The following is a 24,401-nucleotide window of genomic DNA, read 5'->3' as shown; positions in this document are numbered from 1 at the left end:
ATATGGTCATCAACTATGTTGGTCAATTCTCTTGTTCAATATCTACAATATAGCGTTGGTTCCATGTTTGTACTTGCAATAGTGCAAGAGATATTAGAGACATGCATATTCAATGAGTTCTATGACCATATATGGTCATTGAATATGTTGGTCAATTCTCTCGTCCAATGTCTTCAATATAGCATTGGTTGCATGTTTGAACTTGTAATAGTGCCTGAGATATTAAAGACATGCATATTTAATGAGTTGCATGACCATATATGGTCATCCAATATTTTGGTCAATCCTCTTGTCCAATGTCTTCAATATAGCGTTAGTTCCATGTTTGTATATACAATAGTTCTCAATATATGTCAATTCAATGTGTATCGTATATGGGCCCTCCCCCCTTTCCCATAATGCATCATTGCTGACTATTTTATATAAAATGTGAAAAATATTCATAAATCAACTGCTCCAAAACTACTGGTCGCACTTTCATGATTCTTTGATTAATCTGTAGTATGTATGATGTTCTTCAAAATTATGGCGTAGAATTTTGATACGATCAAAATTATGCAAATGAGATGCAAAACAATATTTCAGAAAATTCTAAAAAAAAAAGTCACATGACCGTTCAACTTTTTTTTCATGAAATACGTAGCTCTAAGGCCAATGCTTCTTTTAAGCGAAAGTTTGAGACTCCTAGACCCTCAGAAAGGTGTTTAAATGAGCATGCCATTTTTCGTCTTAAATTCAAAATGGCCGCCGTACCACGTGACCTATATGCGTCATCTTAGGATATGCACTAGATCTTATCAAACTTTACAAACATGTGCAAACATTTTCAAGATATGTGCAACGGTGTTCGAATGGCGCTTAGCGAAAAATCTGGCGGAATAATAATAAAAAACATAACGATTACAATAGGTTTCCAAGACATGTGTCTTGAAAACCTAATAATAAAAAACAATATAGCTGCATAGCAGCAATGACCGGTTTTCAAGACCATGGCACATGGCCAAGTCACATGCAATGCATGGCCAGGTATGACTGTTTGCAATAGCTCCCAAAATTAACGTTGGTCCCATGTTTGTATATGTGATAGTGTCCAAGATATTATTGCCATGCATATGTAATGAGTTATATGACCATATATAGTCATCAGGTATGTTTGTCAATTCTCTTGTCCAATGACTTCAATATAGCATTGGTTCCATGTTCCTACCTGCATCAGTGCCTAAGATATTAGAGGCATGCATATTTAATGAGTTCTATGACCATATATGGTCATCTCATATGTTGGACAATTCTCTTGTCCAATGTCTTCAGTATAGGTTTGGGTACATGTCCCTATCTTTAAAAGTGCTCGAGATATTATGGATATGCATACTTAATGTGTTCTATGACCATATATGGTAATCGAATATGTTGGTCAATCCTTTTGTCCAATGTCTTCAATATAGTATTGGTTCCATGTTTGTGCTTACAATAGTACTCGAGATATTAGAGACATGCATATTTAATGAGTTGTATGACCATATATGGTCATCGACTGTGTTGGTCAATTATCTTGTCCAAAGTCTTCAATATAGGTTTGGGTACATGTTTCTATCTTTAAAAGTGTTCGAGATATATGGATATGCATATTTAATCAGTTCTATGACCATATATGGTCATCGAATATGTTGGTCAATTCTCTCGTCCTATGTCTTCAATATAGCGTTGATTCCATGTTTGAACTTGCAATAATGCCCGAGATATTAGAGACACGCATATTTAATGAGTTATATGACCATATATGGTCATACACTATGTTGATCAATTCTTTTGTCCAATGTCTTCAATATAGCATTGGTTCCATGTTTATACTTGCAATAGTGCCTGAGATATTAAAGACATGCATATTTAATGAGTTACATGACCATATATGGTCATCCAATATCTTGGTCAATTCTCTTGTCCAATGTCTTCAATATAGCGTTAGTTCCATGTTTGTATATGCAATAGTTCTCAATATATGTCAATTCAATGTGTATCGTATATGGGCCCTCCCCCCTTTCCCATAATGCAACATTGCTGACTATTTTATATAAAATGTGAAAAATATTCATAAATCAACTGCTCCAAAACTACTGGTCGCACTTCCATGATTCTTTGATTAATCTGTAGTATGTATGATGTTCTTCAAAATTATGGCGTGGAATTTCGATACGATCAAAATTATGCAAATGAGATGCAAAACAATATTTCAGAAAATTCTAGAAAAAAAAGTCACATGACCGTTCAACTTTTTTTTTCTGATATACGTAGCTCTAGGGCCAATGCTTCTTTTAGGAGAAAGTTTGAGACTCCTAGGCCCTCAGAAAGGTGTTCAAATGAGCATGCCATTTTTCGCCTTAAATTCAAAATGGCCGCCGTACCACGTGATCAATATGCGTCATCTTAGGATATGCACTAGATCTCATCAACCTTTACAAACATATGAAAATTTTTTACAGATATGTGCAACGGTGTCGAAATGGCGCTTAGCGAAAAAATCTGGCGGAATAATAAAAAACATAACGATTACAATAGGTTTCCAAGACATGTGTCTTGAAAACCTAATAACAATTACAAAAGGTTTCCAAGACATGTGTCTTGAAAACCTAATAATAATAAACGGAACAATTACAATAGGGTTTCGACCAAATGGGCTCGAAACCCTAATAATAAATATAGCTGCATAGCAGCAATCACCGGTTTTCAAGACCATGGCACATGGCCAAGTCACATGCAATGCATGGCCATGTACGACTGTTTGCAATAGCCCTGAAAATTAACGTTGGTTCCATGTTTGTATATGTGATCGTGTCCGAGATATTATAGCCATGTATATTTAATGAGTTCCATGACCATATATAGTCATCGGGTATGTTTGTCAGTTCTCTTGTCCAATGTCTTCAATATAGCATTGGTTCAATGTTCCTACTTACAACAGTGCCTAAGATATTAGAGACTTGCATATTTAATGAGTTCTATGACCATATATGGCCATTTATAATGTTGGTCAATTCTTTTGTCCAATGCCTTCAGTATAGGTTGGGGTACATGTCTCTATCTTTAAAAGTGCTCGAGATATTATGGATATGCATTTTTAATGGGTTCTATTACCATATATGGTCATCGAATGTGTTGGTCAATCCTTTTGTTCAATGTCTTCAATATAACATTGGTTCCATGTTTGTGTTTGGAATAGTGCCTGAGATATTAGAGACATGCATATTTAATGATTTCTATGACCATATATGGTCATCGAATGTGTTGGTCATTTCTCTTGTCCGAAGTCTTCAATATCGGTTTGGGTACATGTCTATATCTTTAAAAGTGCTCGAGATATTATGGATATGCATATTTTATGAGTTCTATGACCATATATGGTCATCGAATATGTTGGTCAATTCTCTCGGCCAATATCTTCAATATAGCGTTGGTTCCATGTTTGTACTTGCAAAAGTGCCTGAGATATTAGAGACATGCATATTTAATGAGTTGCATGACCATATATGGTCATCCAAAATTTTGGTCAATTCTCTTGTCCAATGTCTTCAATATAGCGTTAGTTCCATGTTTGTATGTGCAATAGTTCTCAATATATGTCAATTCAATGTGTATCGTATATGGGCCCTCCCCCCTTTCCCATAATGCAACATTGCTGACTATTTAATATAAAATGTGAAAAATATTCTTAAATCAACTGCTCCAAAACTACTGGTCGCACTTGCATGATTCTTTGATTAATATGTAGTATGTATGATGTTCTTCAAAATTATGGCGTGGAATTTTGATACGATCAATATTATGCAAATGAGATGCAAAACAATATTTTAGAAAATTCTAGAAAAAAAAGTCACATGACCGTTCAACTTTTTTTTCATAAAATACGTAGCTCTAGGGCCAATGCTTCTTTTAAGCGAAAGTTTGAGACTCCTAGACCCTCAGAAAGGTGTTTAAATGAGCATGCCATTTTTTGCCTAAAATTCAAAATGGCCGCCGTACCACGTGACCAATATGCGTCATCTTAGGATATGCACTAGATCTCATCAAGCTTTACAAATAAATGAAAACATTTTCCAGATATGTGCAACGGTGTTCGAATGGCGCTTAGCGAAAAATCTGGCGGAATAATAATAATAATAAAATATAGCTGCGTTGCAGCAATGTCGGGTTTCGAGCCCACTGACTTATTAGCAGCGTTCCAAAATCAGCATCATCGACAATAATATATTAAAGGAAATTGCATGGCCTTCATACTAAACATGTTGCATGTTCCTGTCTGTAACAGTGCTTAAGATATTACAATCATGCATATTTAATGATGTCACATGACCATATATGGTCATCGGATATGTTAGTCACTTCTGTTGTGCAATAGTTTCAATATTGCACTGGTTGCATTTTCCTATATGTAACAGTGCTTGAGATATAACATTTATGCATATTTGATGAAGTTACATGACCATATATGGTCATCACATTAGTTAGTCATATCTCTTGTCACATAGCTTCGATATTGCATAGGTTGCATGTCTCTATCTGTGATTCTGCTTGACATATTACAATTATGCATATTTAATGACGGCACATGACCATATACGGTCATCACATTAGTTACTCACATCTCATGTCCCATAGCTTCGATTTTGCACAGGTTGCATGTTTCTATCTGTAACAGTGCTTGAGATAATTCAATTATGCATATTTAATGAAGTCACATGACCATATATGGTCATCACATTAGTTAGTCACATCTCTTGTTCCATAGATTCGATATTGCACAGGTTGCATGGTCCCGTCTGTAATAGTGCTTGAGTTATTACATTTATGCTTATTTGATGAGGTCACATGACCATATATGGTCATCAGATATGTTAGTGACTTCTGTTGTGCAATAGCTTCAATATTGCACTGGTTGCATGTTCCTATCTGTAACAGTGCTTGAGATATAACATTTATGCATATTTGATGAGGTCACATGACCATATATGGTCATCGGATGTGTTAGTCACTTCTGTTGTGCAATAGCTTCAATATTGCACTGGTTGCATGTTCCTATCTGTAACAGTGCTTGAGTTATTACATTTATGCATATTTGATGAAATTACATGACCATATATGGTCATCACATTAGTTAGCCACATCTCTTGTCTCATAGCTTCGATATTGCATAGGTTGCATGTCTCTATCTGTTATTCTGCTTGAGATATTACAATTATGCATATTTAATGACGTCACATGACCATATACGGTCATCACATTAGTTACTCACATCTCATGTCCCACAGCTTCGATTTTGCACAGGTTGCATGTTCCCGTCTGTAACTGTGCTTGAGTTATTACATTTATGCATATTTGATGAAGTCACATGACCATATATGGTCATCACATTAGTTAGTCACATCTCGTGTCTTATAGCTTCGATATTGCACAGGTTACATGTCCCTATCTGTAACAGTGCTTGATATATTACATTTATGCATATTTAATGAGATCACATGACCATATATGGTCATCTTGTTTGTTAGTAGAATTTCATGTACCATCACTTCAATATTGCACTGGTTGCATGTTCCTATCTGTAACAGTGCTTGAGATATTGCAATTATGTCTATAAAATGAGGTCACGTGACCATATAAAAGAACAAAAAAATATGAAAAAAACATTCTAAAATCTTCTTATAAAAAACGGCTTTTCGCCTGGACTTCCATATTTTGGAATTAAATACTATGTCATATGATCTTTCAAAGTTATTCAGGGTTAGTTGATTTGCCGAAAATTATGCAAATGAGATGCAAAACAAAATTTCAAAAAATTCTAAAAAAAAAAGTCACGTGACCGCTAAAGTTTTTTTTGATGAAATTTGTAGCCCTTGTCCCACTGCTACTATCATAAAAAAATTGGAGCACTCAGACCCTCAGAAAGGTGCGCAATTCGGCATTGAAAATTTCGCCTTTAATCCAAGATGGCGGCCTGGTCATGTGACCTATGTGTCTGAACTTAGGATATGCACCAGATCTCATACAGCTTTACCATTGTGGCAAGTATGAAACTGATCGGTCCAACGGTGTTGACATAAAGCGTGACCAAAAATTTAGGCGGAAGAATAATAATAATAATAATAATAATAATAATAATAAACGGAACAATTACAAAAGGGTTTCGACCAAATGGGCTCGAAACCCTAAATATAGCTGCGTTGCAGCAATGTCGGGTTTCGAGCCCACTGACTTATTAGCAACGTTCCAAAATCAGCATCATTGACAATAATATATTAAAGGAAATTGCATGGCCTTCATACTAAACATGTTACATGTCCCTGTCTGTAACAGTGCTTAAGGTATTATAATCTCGTATATTTAATTATGTCCCATGACCATATATGGTCATCTGATGTTTTTGTCAGCTCTGTTGTGCAATAACTTCAATATTGCATTGGTTGCATGTTCCTATCTGTAACAGTGCTTGAGATATAACATTTATGCATATTTGATGAGGTCACATGACAATATATGGTCATCACATTAGTTAGTCACATCTCTTGTTCCATAGATTCGATATTGCACAGGTTGCATGTTCCCGTCTGTAATAGTGATTGAGTTATTACATTTATGCTTATTTGATGAGGTCACATGACCATATATGGTCATCGGATATGTTAGTGACTTCTGTTATGCAATAGCTTCAATATTGCACTGGTTGCATGTTCCTATCTGTAACAGTGCTTGAGATATAACATTTATGCATATTTGATGAGGTCACATGACCATATATGGTCATCGGATGTGTTAGTCACTTCTGTTGTGCAATAGCTTCAATATTGCACTGGTTGCATGTTCCTATCTGTAACAGTGCTTGAGTTATTACATTTATGCATATTTGATGAAATTACATGACCATATATGGTCATCACATTAGTTAGCCACATCTCTTGTCTCATAGCTTCGATATTGCATAGGTTGCATGTCTCTATCTGTGATTCTGCTTGAGATATTACAATTATGCATATTTAATGACGTCACATGACCATATACGGTCATCACATTAGTTACTCACATCTCATGTCCCACAGCTTCGATTTTGCACAGGTTTCATGTTCATGTCTGTAACAGTGCTTGAGATAATTCAATTATGCATATTTAATGAAGTCACATGACCATATATGGTCATCAGATTAGTTAGCCACATCTCTTGACCCATACCTTCGATATTGCACAGGTTGCATGTCCCTAACTCTTGCAGTGCTTGATATATTACATTTATGCATATTCAATGAGGTCACATGACCATATATGGTCATCTTGTTTGTTAGTAAAATTTCATGTACGATCACTTCAATATTGCACTGGTTGCATGTTCCCGTCTGTAACTGTGCTTGAGTTATTACATTTATGCATATTTGATGAAGTCACATGACCATATATGGTCATCACATTAGTTAGTCACATCTTGTGTCTTATAGCTTCGATATTGCACAGGTTGCATGTCCCTATCTGTAACAGTGCTTGATATATTACATTTATGCATATTTGATGAGGTCACATGACCATATATGGTCATCGGATGTGTTAGTCACTTCTGTTGTGCAATAGCTTCAATATTGCACTGGTTGCATGTTCCTATCTGTAACAGTGCTTGAGTTACTACATTTATTCATATTTGATGAAGTTACATGACCATATATGGTCATCACATTAGTTAGTCACATCTCTTTTATCATAGCTTTGATATTTCATAGGTTGCATGTCTCTATCTGTGATTCTGCTTGAGATATTACAATTATGCATATTTAATGACGTCACATGACCATATACGGTCATCTCATTAGTTACTCACATCTCATGTCCCATAGCTTCGATTTTGCACAGGTTGCATGTTCATGTCTGTAACAGTGCTCAATATATTACATTTAAGCATATTCAATGAGGTCACATGACCATATATGGTCATCTTGTTTGTTAGTAAAATTTCATGTACCATCACTTCAATATTGCACTGGTTGCATGTTCCCGTCTGTAACTGTGCTTGAGTTATTACAATTATGCATATTTAATGACGTCACATGACCATATACGGTCATCTCATTAGTTACTCACATCTCATGTCCCATAGCTTCGATTTTGCACAGGTTGCATGTTCATGTCTGTAACAGTGCTTGAGTTATTTCATGTATGCATATTTGATGAAGTTACATGACCATATATGGTCATCACATTAGTTAGTCACATCTCTTGTCTCACAGCTTCGATATTGCACAGGTTGCATGTTTCTAACTGTAACAGTGCTTGAGATAATTCAATTATGCATATTTAATGAAGTCACATGACCATATATGGTCATCACATTAGTTAGTCACATCTCCTGACCCATACCTTCGATATAGCACAGGATGCATGTCCCTAACTCTTACAGTGCTTGATATATTACATTTAATCATATTCAATGAGGTCACATGACCATATATGGTCATCTTGTTTGTTAGTAAAATTTCATGTACCATCACTTCAATATTGCACTGGTTGCATGTTCCCGTCTGTAACTGTGCTTGAGTTATTACATTTATGCATATTTGATGAAGTCACATGACCATATATGGTCATCACATTAGTTAGTCACATCTCGTGTCTTATAGCTTCGATATTGCACAGGTTGCATGTCGCTATCTGTAACAGTGCTTGATATATTACATTTATGCATATTTAATGAGATCACATGACCATATATGGTCATCTTGTTTGTTAGTAGAATTTCATGTACCATCACTTCAATATTGCACTGGTTGCATGTTCCTATCTGTAACAGTGCTTGAGATATTGCAATTATGTCTATAAAATGAGGTCACGTGACCATATAAAAGAACAAAAAAAATATGAAAAAACATTCTAAAATCTTCTTCTAAAAAACGGCTTATCGCCTGGACTTCATATTTTGGAATTAAATACTATGTCATATGATCTTTCAAAGTTATTCAGGGATAGTTGATTAGTCGAAAATTATGCAAATGAGATGCAAAAGAAAATTAAAAAAATTCTAGAAAAAAATTAGTCACGTGACCGCTAAAGTTTTTTTTGATGACATTTGTAGCCCTTGTCGCACTGCTACTATCATAAAAAAATTGGAGCACTCAGACCCTCAGAAAGGTGCGCAATTCGGCATTGAAAATTTCGCCTTTAATCCAAGATGGCGGCCTGGTCATGTGACCTATGTGTCTGAACTTAGGATATGCACCAGATCTCATACAGCTTTACCATTGTGGCAAGTATGGAACTGATCGGTCCAACGGTGTTGACATAAAGCGTGACCAAAAATTTAGGCGGAAGAATAATAATAATAATAATAATAATAATAATAATAAACGGAACAATTACAATAGGGTTTCGACCAAATGGGCTCGAAACCCTAAATATAGCTGCATAGCAGCAATCACCGGTTTTCAAGACCATGGCACATGGCGAAGTCATGCAATGCATAGCCATGAATGACTGTTTGCAATAGCCCTGAAAATTAACGTTGGTTCCATGTTTGTATATGTGACAGTGTCCGAGATATTATAGCCATGCATATTAAATGAGTTGCATGACCATATATAGTCATCGGGTATGTTTGTCAATTCTCTTGTCCAATGTCTTCAATATAGCATTGGTTCAATGTTCCTACTTGCAACAGTGCCTAAGATATTAGAGACTTGCACATTTAATGAGTTCTATGACCATATATGGTCATTTAAAATGTTGGTCAATTCTTTTGTCCAATGCCTTCAGTATAGGTTTGGGTACATGTCTCTATCGTTAAACGTGGCCAAGATATTATGGATATGCATATTTAATGAGTTCTATGACCATATATGGTAAACGAATATGTTCGTCAATCCTTTTGTTCAATGTCTTCAATATAGCATTGGTTCCATGTTTGTGCTTGCAATAGTGCTCGAGATATTAGAGACATGCATATTTAATGAGTTGTATGACCATATAAGGTCATCGACTGTGTTGGTCAATTCTTTTGTCCAATGTCTTCAATATAACATTGGTTTCATGTTTGTGCTTGCAATAGTGCCTGAGATATTAGAGACATACATATTTAATGAGTACTATGACCTTATATGGTCATCGAATGTGTTGGTCAATTCTCTTGTCCAATACCTTCAATATAGGTTTGGGTACATGTCTCTATCTTTAAAAGAGCTCGAGATATATGGATATTCATATTTAATTAGTTCTATGACCATATATGGTCATCGAATATGTTGGTCAAATCTCTCGTCCTATGTCTTCAATATAGCGTTGGTTCGATGTTTGTACTTGCAATAATGACTGAGATATTAGAGACACGCATATTTAATGAGTTATATGACCATATATGGTCATCAACTATGTTGATCAATTCTTTTGTTCAATGTCTTTAATATAGCATTGGTTCCATGTTTGTACTTGCAATAGTGCCTGAGATATTAGAGACATGCATATTTAATGAGTTGCATGACCATATATGGTCATCCAATATTTTGGTCAATTCTCTTGTCCAATGTCTTCAATATAGCGTTAGTTCCATGTTTGTATGTGCAATAGTTCTCAATATATGTCAATTCAATGTGTATCGTATATGGGCCCTCCCCCCTTTCCCACAATGCAACATTGCTGACTATTTTATATAAAATGTGAAAAATATTCATAAATCAACTGCTCCAAAACTACTGGTCGCACTAGCCTGATTCTTTGATTAATCTGTAGTATGTATGATGTTCTTCAAAATTATGGCGTGGAATTTTGATACGATCAAAATTATGCAAATGAGATGCAAAACAATATTTTAGAAAATTCTAGAAAAAAAAGTCACATGACCGTTCAACTTTTTTTTCATGAAATACGTAGCTCTAGGGCCAATGCTTATTTTAAGCAAAAGTTTGAGACTCCTAGACCCTCAGAAAGATGTTTAAATGAGCATTCCATTTTTCGCCTTAAATTCAAAATGGCCGCCGTACCACGTGACCAATATGCCTCATCTTAGGATATGCACTAGATCTCATCAAACTTAACAAACATATGAAAAAATTTTCCAGATATGTGCAACGGTGTTCGAATGGCGCTTAGCGAAAAATCTGGCGGAATAATAATAATAATAATAATAATAATAAATATAGCTGCGTTGCAGCAATGTCGGGTTTCGAGCCCACTGACTTATTAGCAGCGTTCCAAAATCAGCATCATTGACAATAATATATTAAAGGAAATTGCATGGCCTTCATACTAAACATGTTGCATGTTCCCGTCTGTAATAGTGATTGAGTTATTACATTTATGCTTATTTGATGAGGTCACATGACCATATATGGTCATCGGATGTGTTAGTCACTTCTGTTGTGCAATAGCTTCAATATTGCACTGGTTGCATGTTCCTATCTGTAACAGTGCTTGAGTTATTACATTTATGCATATTTGATGACTTTACATGACCATATATGGTCATCACATTGGTTAGCCACATCTCTTGTCTCACAGCTTCGATATTGCATAGGTTGCATGTCTCTATCTGTGATTCTGCTTGAGATATTACAGTTATGCATATTTAATGACGTCACATGACCATATACGGTCATCACATTAGTTACTCACATCTCATGTCCCACAGCTTCGATTTTGCACAGGTTGCATGTTCATGTCTGTAACAGTGCTTGAGATAATTCAATTATGCATATTTAATGAAGTCACATGACCATATATGGTCATCACATTAGTTAGCCACATCTCTTGACCCATACCTTCGATATTGCACAGGTTGCATGTCCCTAACTCTTGCAGTGCTTGATATATTACATTTATGCATATTCAATGAGGTCACATGACCATATATGGTCATCTTGTTTGTTAGTAAAATTTCATGTACCATCACTTCAATATTGCACTCATTGCATGTTCCCGTCTGTAACTGTGCTTGAGTTATTACATTTATGCATATTTGATGAAGTCACATGACCATATATGGTCATCACATTAGTTAGTCACATCTCGTGTCTTATAGCTTCGATATTGCACAGGTTGCATGTCCCTATCTGTAACAGTGCTTGATATATCACATTTATGCATATTTAATGAGATCACATGACCATATATGGTCATCTTGTTTGTTAGTAGAATTTCATGTACCATCACTTCAATATTGCACTGGTTGCATGTTCCTATCTGTAACAGTGCTTGAGATATTGCAATTATGTCTATAAAATGAGGTCACGTGACCATATAAAAGAACAAAAAAATATGAAAAAACATTCTAAAATCTTCTTATAAAAAACGGCTTTTCGCCTGGACTTCCATATTTTGGAATTAAATACTATGTCATATGATCTTTCAAAGTTATTCAGGGTTAGTTGATTTGTCGAAAATTATGCAAATGAGATGCAAAACAAAATTTAAAAAAATTCTAAAAAAAAAAGTCACGTGACCGCTAAAGTTTTTTTTGATGAAATTTGTAGCTCTTGTCGCTCTGCTACTACCATAAAAAAATTGGAGCACTCAGACCCTCAGAAAGGTGCGCAATTCGGCATTGAAAATTTCGCCTTTAATCCAAGATGGCGGCCTGGTCATGTGACCTATGTGTCTGAACTTAGGATATGCACCAGATCTCATACAGCTTTACCATTGTGGCAAGTATGAAACTGATCGGTCCAACGGTGTTGACATAAAGCGTGACCAAAAATTTAGGCGGAAGAATAATAATAATAATAATAATAAATATAGCTGCGTTGCAGCAATGTCGGGTTTCGAGCCCACTGACTTATTAGCAGCGTTCCAAAATCAGCATCATTGACAATAATATATTAAAGGAAATTGCATGGCCTTCATACTAAACATGTTACATGTTCCTGTCTGTAACAGTGCTTAAGGTATTACAATCTCGCATATTTAATGATGTCACATGACCATATATGGTCATCTGATGTTTTTTTGTCAGCTCTGTTGAGCAATAACTTCAATATTGCATTGGTTGCATGTTCCTATCTGTAACAGTGCTTGAGATATAACATTTTTGCATAGTTGATGAGGTCACATGACCGTATATGGTCATCACATTAGTTAGTCACATCTCTTGTTCCATAGATTCGATATTGCACAGGTTGCATGTTCCCGTCTGTAATAGTGCTTGAGTTATTACATTTATGCTTATTTGATGAGGTCACATGACCATATATGGTCATCGGATATGTTAGTCACTTCTGTTGTGCAATAGCTTCAATATTGCACTGGTTGCATGTTCCTATCTGTAACAGTGCTTGAGTTATTACATTTATGCATATTTGATGAAATTACGTGACCATATATGGTCATCACATTAGTTAGCCACATCTCTTGTCTCATAGCTTCGATATTGCATAGGTTGCATGTCTCAATCTGTGATTCTGCTTGAGATATTACAATTATGCATATTTAATGACGTCACATGACCATATACGATTATCACATTAGTTACTCACATCTCATGTCCCACAGCTTCGATTTTGCACAGGTTGCATGTTCATGTCAGTAACAGTGCTTGAGATAATTCAATTATGCATATTTAATGAAGTCACATGACCATATATGGTCATCACATTAGTTAGTCACATCTCTTGACCCATACCTTCGATATTGCACAGGTTGCATGTCCCTAACTCTTGCAGTGCTTGATATATTACATTTATGCATATTCAATGAGGTCACATGACCATATATGGTCATCTTGTTTGTTAGTAAAATGTCATGTACCATCACTTCAATATTGCACTGGTTGCATGTTCCCGTCTGTAACTGTGCTTGAGTTATTACATTTATGCATATTTGATGAAGTCACATGACCATATATGGTCATCACATTAGTTAGTAACATCTCGTGTCTTATAGCTTCGATATTGCACAGGTTGCATGTCCCTATCTGTAACAGTGCTTGATATATTACATTTATGCATATTTAATGAGATCACATGACCATATATGGTCATCTTGTTTGTTAGTAGAATTTCATGTACCATCACTTCAATATTGCACTGGTTGCATGTTCCTATCTGTAACAGTGCTTGAGATATTGCAATTATGTCTATAAAATGAGGTCACGTGACCATATAAAAGAACAAAAAAATATGAAAAAACATTCTAAAATCTTCTTATAAAAAACGGCTTTTCGCATGGACTTCCATATTTTGGAATTAAATACTATGTCATATGATCTTTCAAAGTTATTCAGGGTTAGTTGATTTGTCGAAAATTATGCAAATGAGATGCAAAACAAAATTTAAAAAAATTCTAAAAAAAAAAGTCACGTGACCGCTAAAGTTTTTTTTGATGAAATTTGTAGCCCTTGTCGCACTGCTACTATCGTAAAAAAATTGGAGCACTCAGACCCTCAGAAAGGTGCGCAATTCGGCATTGAAAATTTCGCCTTTAATCCAAGATGGCGGCCTGGTCATGTGACCTATGTGTCTGAACTTAGGATATGCACCAGATCTCATACAGCTTTACCTTTGTGGCAAGTATGGAACTGATCGGTCCAACGGTGTTGACATAAAGCGTGACCAAAAATTTAGGCGGAAGAATAATAATAATAATAATAATAATAATAATAATAAACGGAACAATTACAAAAGGGTTTCGACCAAATGGGCTCGAAACCCTAATAAATATAGCTGCGTTGCAGCAATGTCGGGTTTCGAGCCCACTGACTTATTAGCAGCGTTCCAAAATCAGCATCATTGACAATAATATATTATAGGAAATTGCATGGCCTTCATACTAAACATGTTGCATGTTCCTGTCTAGTAACAGTGCTTAAGGTATTACAATCTTGCATATTTAATGATGTCCCATGACCATATATGGTCATCGAATGTTTTTGTCAAATCTGTTGTGCAATAACTTCAATATTGCATTGGTTGCATTTTCCTATCTGTAACAGTGCATGAGATATAACATTTATGCATATTTGATGAGGTCACATGACCATATATGGTCATCACATTAGTTAGTCACATCTCTTGTCCCATAGCTTCGATATTGCACAGGTTGCATGTTCCCGTCTGTAACAGTGCTTGAGTTATTACATTTATGCATATTTGATGAGGTCACATGATCATATATAGTCATCACATTAGTTAGTCACATCTCTTGACCCATAGCTTCGATATTGCACAGGTTGCATGTCCCTAACTCTTACAGTGCTTCATATATTACATTTATGCATATTCAATGAGGTCACATGACCATATATGGTCATCTTGTTTGTTAGTAAAATTTCATGTACCATCACTTCAATATTGCACTGGTTGCATGTTCCTGTCTATAACTGTGCTTGAGTTATTACATTTATGTATATTTGATGAAGTCACATGACCATATATGGTCATCACATTAGTTAGTCACCGCCCATGTCTTATACCTTCGATATTGCACAGGTTGCATGTCCCTATCTGTAACAGTGCTTGATATATTACATTCATGCATATTTAATGAGATCACATGACCATATATGGTCATCTTGTTTGTTAGTAGAATTTCATGTACCATCACTTCAATAATGCACTGGTTGCATGTTCCTATCTGTAACAGTGCTTGAGATATTGCAATTATGTCTATAAAATGAGGTCACGTGACCATATAAAAGAACGAAAAAAATATGAAAAAACATTCTAAAATCTTCTTATAAAAAACGGCTTATCGCCTGGACTCAATATTTTGGAATTAAATACTATGTCATATGATCTTTCAAAGTTATTCAGGGTTAGTTGATTTGTCGAAAATTATGCAAATGAGATGCAAAACAAAATTTAAAAAAATTCTAAAAAAAAAAGTCACGTGACCGCTAAAGTTTTTTTTGATGAAATTTGTAGCCCTTGTCGCACTGCTACTATCATAAAAAAATTGGAGCACTCAGACCCTCAGAAAGGTGCGCAATTCGGCATTGAAAATTTCGCCTTTAATCCAAGATGGCGGCCTGGTCATGTGACCTATGTGTCTGAACTTAGGATATGCACCAGATCTCATATAGCTTTACCATTGTGGCATGTATTGAATTGATCGGTCCAACGGCGTTGACATAAAGCGTGACCAAAAATTTAGGCGGAAGAATAATAATAATAATAATAATAAATATAGCTGCGTTGCAGCAATGTCGGGTTTCGAGCCCACTGACTTATTAGCAGCATTCCAAAATCAGCATCATTGACAATAATATATTATAGGAAATTGCATGGCCTTCATACTAAACATGTTGCATGTTCCTGTCTGTAACAGTGCTTAATGTATTACAATCTTGCATATTTAATGATGTCCCATGACCATATATGATCATCGGATGTTTTTGTCAGCTCTGTGGTGCATTAACTTCAATATTGCATTGGTTACATTTTCCTATCTGCAACAGTGCTTGAGATATAACATTTATGCATATTTGATGAGGTCACATGACCATATGTGGTCATCACATTAGTTAGTCACATCTCTTGTTCCATAGATTCGATATTGCACAGGTTGCATGTTCCCGTCTGTAACAGTGCTTGAGTTATTACATTTATGCATATTTAATGATGTCACATGACCGTGTATGGGCATCAGATGTGTTAGTCACATATCTTGTCTCATAGCTTCGATATTGCACAGGTTGTGTGTTTCTATCTGTTACTGTGTTTCAAATATAACATTTATGCATATTTGATGAGGTCACATGATCATATATAGTCATCACATTAGTTAATCACATCTCTTGACCCATAGCTTCGATATTGCACAGGTTGCATGTCCCTAACTCTTACAGTGCTTGATATATTACATTTATGCATATTCAATGAGATCACATGACCATATATGGTCATCTTGTTTGTTAGTAAAATTTCATGTACCATCACTTCAATATTGCACTGGTTGCATGTTCCTGTCTGTAACTGTGCTTGAGTTATTACATTTATGTATATTTGATGAAGTCACATGACCATATATGGTCATCACATTAGTTAGTCACATCTCGTGTCTTATAGCTTCGATATTGCACAGGTTGCATGTCCCTATCTGTAACAGTGCTTGATATATTACATTTATGCATATTTAATGAGATCACATGACCATATATGGTCATCTTGTTTGTTAGTAGAATTTCATGTACCATCACTTCAATATTGCACTGGTTGCATGTTCCTATCTGTAACAGTGCTTGGGATATTGCAATTATGTCTAAAAAAATGAGGTCACGTGACCATGTAAAAAAACAAAAAAATATGAAAAAACATTCTAAAATCTTCTTATAAAAAACGGCTTATCGCCTGGATTTCATATTATGGAATTAAATACTATGTCATATGATCTTTCAAAGTTATTCAGGGTTAGTTGATTTGTCGAAAATTATGCAAATGAGATGCAAAACAAAATTTAAAAAAATTCTAAAAAAAAAAGTCACGTGACCGCTAAAGTTTTTTTTTATGAAATTTGTAGCCCTTATCACACTGCTGCTATCATAAAAAAATTGGAGCACTCAGACCCTCAGAAAGGTGCGCAATTCGGCATTGAAAATTTCGCCTTTAATCCAAGATGGCGGCCTGGTCATGTGACCTATGTGTCTGAACTTAGGATATGCACCAGATCTCATATAGCTTTACCATTGTGGCAAGTATTGAATTGATCGGTCCAACGGCGTTGACATAAAGCGTGACCAAAAATTTAGGCGGAAGAATAATAATAATAATAATAATAATAATAATAATAAACGGAACAATTACAAAAGGGTTTCGACCAAATGGGCTCGAAACCCTAATAATAAATATAGCTGCGTTGCAGCAATGTCGGGTTTCGAGCCCACTGGCTTATTAGCAGCGTTCCAAAATCAGCATCATTGACAATAATATATTAAAGGAAATTGCATGGCCTTCATACTAAACATGTTACATGTTCCAGTCTGTAACAGTGCTTAAGGTATTACAATCTTGCATATTTAATGATGTCACATGACCATATATGGTCATTACATTAGTTAGTCACATCACTTGTTCCATAGATTCGATATTGCACAGGTTGCATGTTCCTGTCTGTAACAGTGCTTGAGTTATTACATTTATGACCATATATGGTCATCGGATGTGTTAGTCACTTCTGTTGTGCAATAGCTTCAATATTGCACTGGTTGCATGTTCCTATCTGTAACAGTGCTTGAGTTATTACATTTATGCATATTTGATGAAGTTACATGACCATATATGGTCATCACATTAGTTAGTCACATCTCTTGTCACATAGCTTCGATATTGCATAGGTTGCATGTCTCTATCTGTGATTCTGCTTGAGATATTACAATTATGCATATTTAATGACGGCACATGACCATATACGGTCATCACATTAGTTACTCACATCTCATATCCCATAGCTTCGATTTTGCACAGGTTGCATGTTTCTATCTGTAACAGTGCTTGAGATAATTCAATTATGCATATTTAATGAAGTCACATGACCATATATGGTCATCACATTAGTTAGTCACATCTCTTGACCCATACCTCCGATATTGCACAGGTTGCATGTAACTAACTCTTGCAGTGCTTGACATATTACATTTATGCATATTCAATGAGGTCACATGACCATATATAGTCATCTTGTTTGTTAGTAAAATTTCATGTACCATCACTTCAATATTGCACTGGTTGCATGTTCTCATCTGTAACTGTGCTTGAGTTATTACATTTATGCATATTTGATGAAGTCACATGACCATATATGGTCATCACATTAGTTAGTCACATCTCGTGTCTTATAGCTTCGATATTGCACAGGTTGCATGTCCCTATCTGTAACAGTGCTTGATATATTACATTTATGCATATTTAATGAGATCACATGACCATATATGGTCATCTTGTTTGTTAGTAGAATTTCATGTACCATCACTTCAATATTGCACTGGTTGCATGTTCCTATCTGTAACAGTGCTTGAGATATTGCAATTATGTCTAAAAAATGAGGTCACGTGACCATGTAAAAGAACAAAAAAATATGGAAAAACATTCTAAAATCTTCTTATAAAAAACGGTTTATCGCCTGGACTCAATATTTTGGAATTAAATACTATGTCATATGATCTTTCAAAGTTATTCAGGGTTAGTTGATTTGTCGAAAATTATGCAAATGAGATGCAAAACAAAATTTAAAAAAATTCTAAAAAAAAAAGTCACGTGACCGCTAAAGTTTTTTTTGCTGAAATTTGTAGCCCTTGTCGCACTGCTACTATCGTAAAAAAATTGGAGCACTCAGACCCTCAGAAAGGTGCGCAATTCGGCATTGAAAATTTCGCCTTTAATCCAAGATGGCGGCCTGGCCATGTGACCTATGTGTCTGAACTTAGGATATGCACCAGATCTCATACAGCTTTACCATTGTGGCAAGTATGGAACTGATCGGTCCAACGGTGTTGACATAAAGCGTGACCAAAAATTTAGGCGGAAGAATAATAATAATAATAATAATAATAATAATAATAAACGGAACAATTACAAAAGGGTTTCGACCAAATGGGCTCGAAACCCTAATAATAATAATAAACGGAACAATTACAAAAGGGTTTCGACCAAATGGGCTCGAAACCCTAATAATAATAAACGGAACAATTACAAAAGGGTTTCGACCAAATGGGCTCGAAACCCTAATAAACATAACAATTACAAAAGGTTTCCAAGACATGTGTCTTGAAAACCTAAAAACATAACAATTACAAAAGGTTTCCAAGACATGTGTCTTGAAAACCTAATAATAATAATAAACGGAACAATTACAAAAGGGTTTCGACCAAATGGGCTCGAAACCCTAATTAATGTGCATAATGTACTTCATTATGTTTTGACTTTTTACCAAAATCATCTCAGGAATGCCAGAGAAATAAAGTCTGAAACATGCACAAACAGAAACAGAAACAAAATGAAGATTGCGTTTTGGAAATTCTAGGATATTGATTTGAAACAGCCTCCAACTAGTGTTGATATTTAGAAAAAGTGTTTCATTTACATGGGGTTATAATGTAATAATCACTGGTACATGGAAGTATACATATCAGTGTGGTGGAGAACAAATTCTCCAACATATTCTATACATTTTTCAAGATTATTACAATTTATTTTCACAGACGTCTAATTTCACTATTTCTATATTTTGAAGTTATTCATTTTGTTAAGTTTTAAGTTCATAAATTTGTTTGTTGTTTGCTATTTTACATATTCACATTTTACTTAACAGTAAAAGTAAAACTTGGAGAATAATTAAATGCATTTGCAGTACCTTCCTTCATTTACATAATAATACAAAGATGAATTAAAACTTAAATATAAATTAAACTTTCTAGTTGAAGCAAACATAGATAAATACCTTCTGAGGGGTCTCCAATTTTAACCTGTGCATATGCTTTCTTCAGCCTCTTTAATACTTCATCATACAACGATTCATGTAGGACCTGTATGTTAAGTACACACAAAAAACAATTTACTTTGATTTTTCCTTTCTCTGGATTTCATTACACAACTCTTGAAAAAATATTTATATCCAATTTGTTGTAAAATAAAACAGATTAATATTTCTTACAACGATAATATAATTTTAGAACACTATGGTGATGTAGAGGTACACAACACCACCTTTATGAGCTGTAATAATGAACACAGAATTATAGCTAAATCATGGGTATATTTAGGCTATACAGGCTATACTATCTTACCAGTCTTCTTGTTGTCGTACATCTCTGCCCAGCTGTACCCACACAGGCAAATAATGCAGACATTACAAGCATATCAACATCAGCATCTTCCAACGCTGTCGGCAGAAAAAAAGAAAGAAAGGGGATGGTGGTGAAGTACGGTAAAGCAAATTTTTAACTAGAAATGTATAGAAAACAATTTTGCGACCTTACTTTTGAAATAGTTCTTTTGTCCTAGTTGATTAACTTTCTAAACTCAAAGTTGATAAATATTGATTGTTATCACAATGGTATTGCCATATTAGAACAATGGCAGTTTGATTGTAATATAATTGAAATTTTATAGAAATCCAACAAAGGTATCAAGCATGACAATAAGCATTATGGTTTATTTTTAGTAAAAACTGTAATAAACTTGGGATTTTGTTGTGAATTGGGGATGGGAATAGAATGAAAAATGGTCAAGAGAAAATTAATGTAGGAAAATTTTAAGAAACAAGCCATGCATGACACAGTCCCCGTTAGTTATCAAATTTAAGATATATAGTTTTGGTCCTAGTAATATAGTTGGAACATAAACAGAAATATGGATCCAGAAGATTATGCTTGATTATGATTATTTTTTAACATTAAAATGATTAACATCTTGTATCTGATCGTCAAACGAGTACTTGTCCATATTGAGAAATAACAGCACTAATAAAAACAAAATGGCCACCAGTCGGGCATTTTGAATACATCTATATATCTATAACATGATGTATAACGAATAAATAAAATTTGAACATAATCGGACAAAGCATATCAGAGATATGGCTTTAGGAGCACATTCATTTAAACAAAATGGACGCCAGTCAGCCATTTTGAATCTAATCTGAAAAATAAAATGATGTGCATCAGAAACCAATAATCTCTAATGTATGTACCAAGTTTGAACAAAATCAATCCATAAACACCAAGATCCAGTTCCCGAATGCCAGAAATGCTTGATTTTTGATGATTTTTTTAGCACAAAAATGGCTGCCATTTGGCCATATTGAATCAGATAGTCAAACCAATATATCTATATCATGATGAATAATGAATATATAAAATTTGAACATAATCAGTCAAAGCATGGCAGAGATATGGCATTAGAACTGCATTCATTAAAACAAAATGGCCACCAGTTGGCCATTTTTGATCAAATCTAAAAATATAAAATGATGTGCATCAAGGTCCCATAATGTCCAACATACGTACCAAGTTTAAACAAAATCTATCCATAAATGTTTGACTTCGATGATTTGTTTATAACCAAAATGGCCACCATTCGGCCATCTTGAATCAGATTGTGAAACAAATTGATGTGCATATGTGTAATATTATGTATGATGTATGTGTTAAGTTTGATTGTGATTGATCCAGGCATGTCTAAGATACGCACGGACGCACAAAGGTCAATCCATAAGTCCCGCGGCATTGACACTGACAGCAGTCCCACTGGTACTGGTACTCAAACCGTTTCAAAATTGATTGCGGGTTATCAAATTAGGCAATTACAGTCAGACCAGCTGTCAGCACAAGACAAATGAAGAATAAAGCTAAATAATAGGCTTTATAAGAACAACTGTTTGTTGTAATAGGTGCATGATCATCATCAGATATTATGGTTTGAAAGCTTCACAACCAATCAAATTAACATGTAGAAATACATAATATGAATTTTACTCAGCAATTGCACTAAAGCGTACACAAGTAACCCCGACAACTTACCTACAATCGCATTATTTCCACCTAATTCAAGAATGAATTTACCAAACCTTTCTTGAACTGCAACTCCTACTTTTTGTCCCACCTGTATAATAGGAATTCAAACAAGAAAGTCATCTTTATTACAAGCACCGGTCGGTTGAACATCTATATCAATAGTGTAATGTGTTCCAGATATGATAGTTATGCTTTTTTTAAATGGAGTCACATGACCATATATGGCCATTAAATATGTTGATAAGAGCTAGTGTGCAAGGTCTTCTAATCACTGGTTGAATGTTTATCTGCAATAGTGCTCAAGATTTTATTTATAATATGCATTTTCAATAAAGTCACATGACCATACAATGTATATAATTATCAAATATGTTGAGATTACTCTGAATGGGGACTAAAAAGTTAATTAGAATTTCACAGAAATATATACCTGAATCTTGGTGTCTTAGGAGGACTCTTGTATTGTTCAAACACAATTTAAGAATTGTGTGAACCCTAAGTTTGAATAAAATTGGTCCAGGCATGCAGAGAAATTTTGTTTTGTTTTATGTTTTTTTTATTATACCTCATGACCATGACAGCCAATCAGATTTGCACATTACAGGTAGACAACCTTGGTTTCACTTTGCCCACCATTTGTATGGTGCCAACTTTTAACACAGAAGACACTAAAAAAGATCCTGTGTGATAATGAATTCAATATTTTTTTGTTTTCTAAACAAATTAATTAACATATAAATGAAGAAGTTTTTGTTTGATTGATTCTACACCGATTTAGTTAATTAATATACGAATTAGCTAATTAATATATGCAGCTTCATTCCATAGTGTCAGTCATTCAATGAACAATTTTAAATCATTTGAGCTAACTGTTAGGATATCAACAAAACGATTAGTTGATTAGTATGCAGATTAGCTAATTAACATATGCAGATTACCTACAAAAAACAGTATGCATTTACTAAGTTTTAACAGTTTTAAGGGAACGGTAGTTAGATTATAAATTAAACATGCTGACATGGGTTAAATAGTATGCAAATTAGCTAACTAATGTACATTGATTTGTCTCAAAATCAAGAATTTATCACAAAGTAGATGTTGTACCAAATTTCATTCACATTCACTGAGTTGTTATTGATATTAGATTTGATACATCCATTCATCCAGCCACATACAGACATAGGTACCGGGTAAGACATTAGTCTCTCCTCAGGCTCTGCACATGGAAGCCAAACAAAATACCTAGGTCCAGGCATGTTCGAGAATTCATGTCTGATGAATGGACACCCGTCGAAGAGATAGACCAAACAAACAGAACCCATAAAGGCAAGTTCAGTTTCGCACCACATGTAATGACAATCCAAATACATCACACAAAGTCATGTTTAGAGTTGTTGTACAGAGTTACTGTTGAAACAGTGTATGAAGAGAAGAATGCTGAATGACGTCTCCATGCCGAACCGATCAAGGAGCACGTACTGATTCAGTCCGCCTAGGTTAAGAACTGGACGCCTGCCACCTGTAGATTTGGTACTACAAACACATTTGAGTAGAAGTCTGGACATAATGCCGGTTAATCTACTTTGTGTATGGTGCCCTTTCCAGCAAATTGTCTACTTTCTCTCTGATTGCTTCCGCCTTGTGGGAGTCCCCTGGCAGTGCTCCCAAAAGGGGAGACACTGACGGGGGAGATAAAGATTTCAGCAGTATCCTGGACACCATATGTCACCACCTGGAAAGTCCAGAAATTGGGCACCCGCTGCCTCCAAACTGGACTACACCAGCACAATCTGCCCCCCCCCCCCCCCCCCCCCCCGCAATGCCTGACCCCCTGGTCGAAGAGGTAAGCGTAACCTGAGTGGACGACCGCCCGAGGAAGATGAGGAGCCACCACCTGGTCCCTTCTTCCCTGGGGGCACGCTGCTACTCTTCCCTCCTGCGGAAGGGT

General features: G+C 35.2%; 1 protein-coding gene across 1 annotated transcript in view; it reads right to left on the bottom strand.

Annotated features, from left to right (window-relative positions):
• The window catches only part of LOC100370075 (alpha-aminoadipic semialdehyde dehydrogenase-like), a 60,368-nt gene that overhangs the window by 23,790 nt on the left and 12,177 nt on the right, over positions 1-24,401 (bottom strand). The window contains exons 9-11 of the mRNA XM_085506925.1: positions 22,460-22,541; positions 20,726-20,820; positions 20,380-20,464 (exon numbers count right to left, since the gene is read on the bottom strand). Coding sequence (XP_085363051.1) covers positions 20,380-20,464; positions 20,726-20,820; positions 22,460-22,541 — 262 coding nt within the window. The remainder of the gene's footprint in view (positions 1-20,379; positions 20,465-20,725; positions 20,821-22,459; positions 22,542-24,401) is intronic.

The sequence above is a fragment of the Saccoglossus kowalevskii genome, chromosome 13, assembly GCF_978046115.1.
Source record: "Saccoglossus kowalevskii chromosome 13, keSacKowa6.1, whole genome shotgun sequence".
NCBI lineage: Eukaryota > Metazoa > Hemichordata > Enteropneusta > Harrimaniidae > Saccoglossus > Saccoglossus kowalevskii.
Note: the sequence above shows the minus strand (reverse complement) of the source record. Positions and strands in the feature narration are given on the sequence as shown.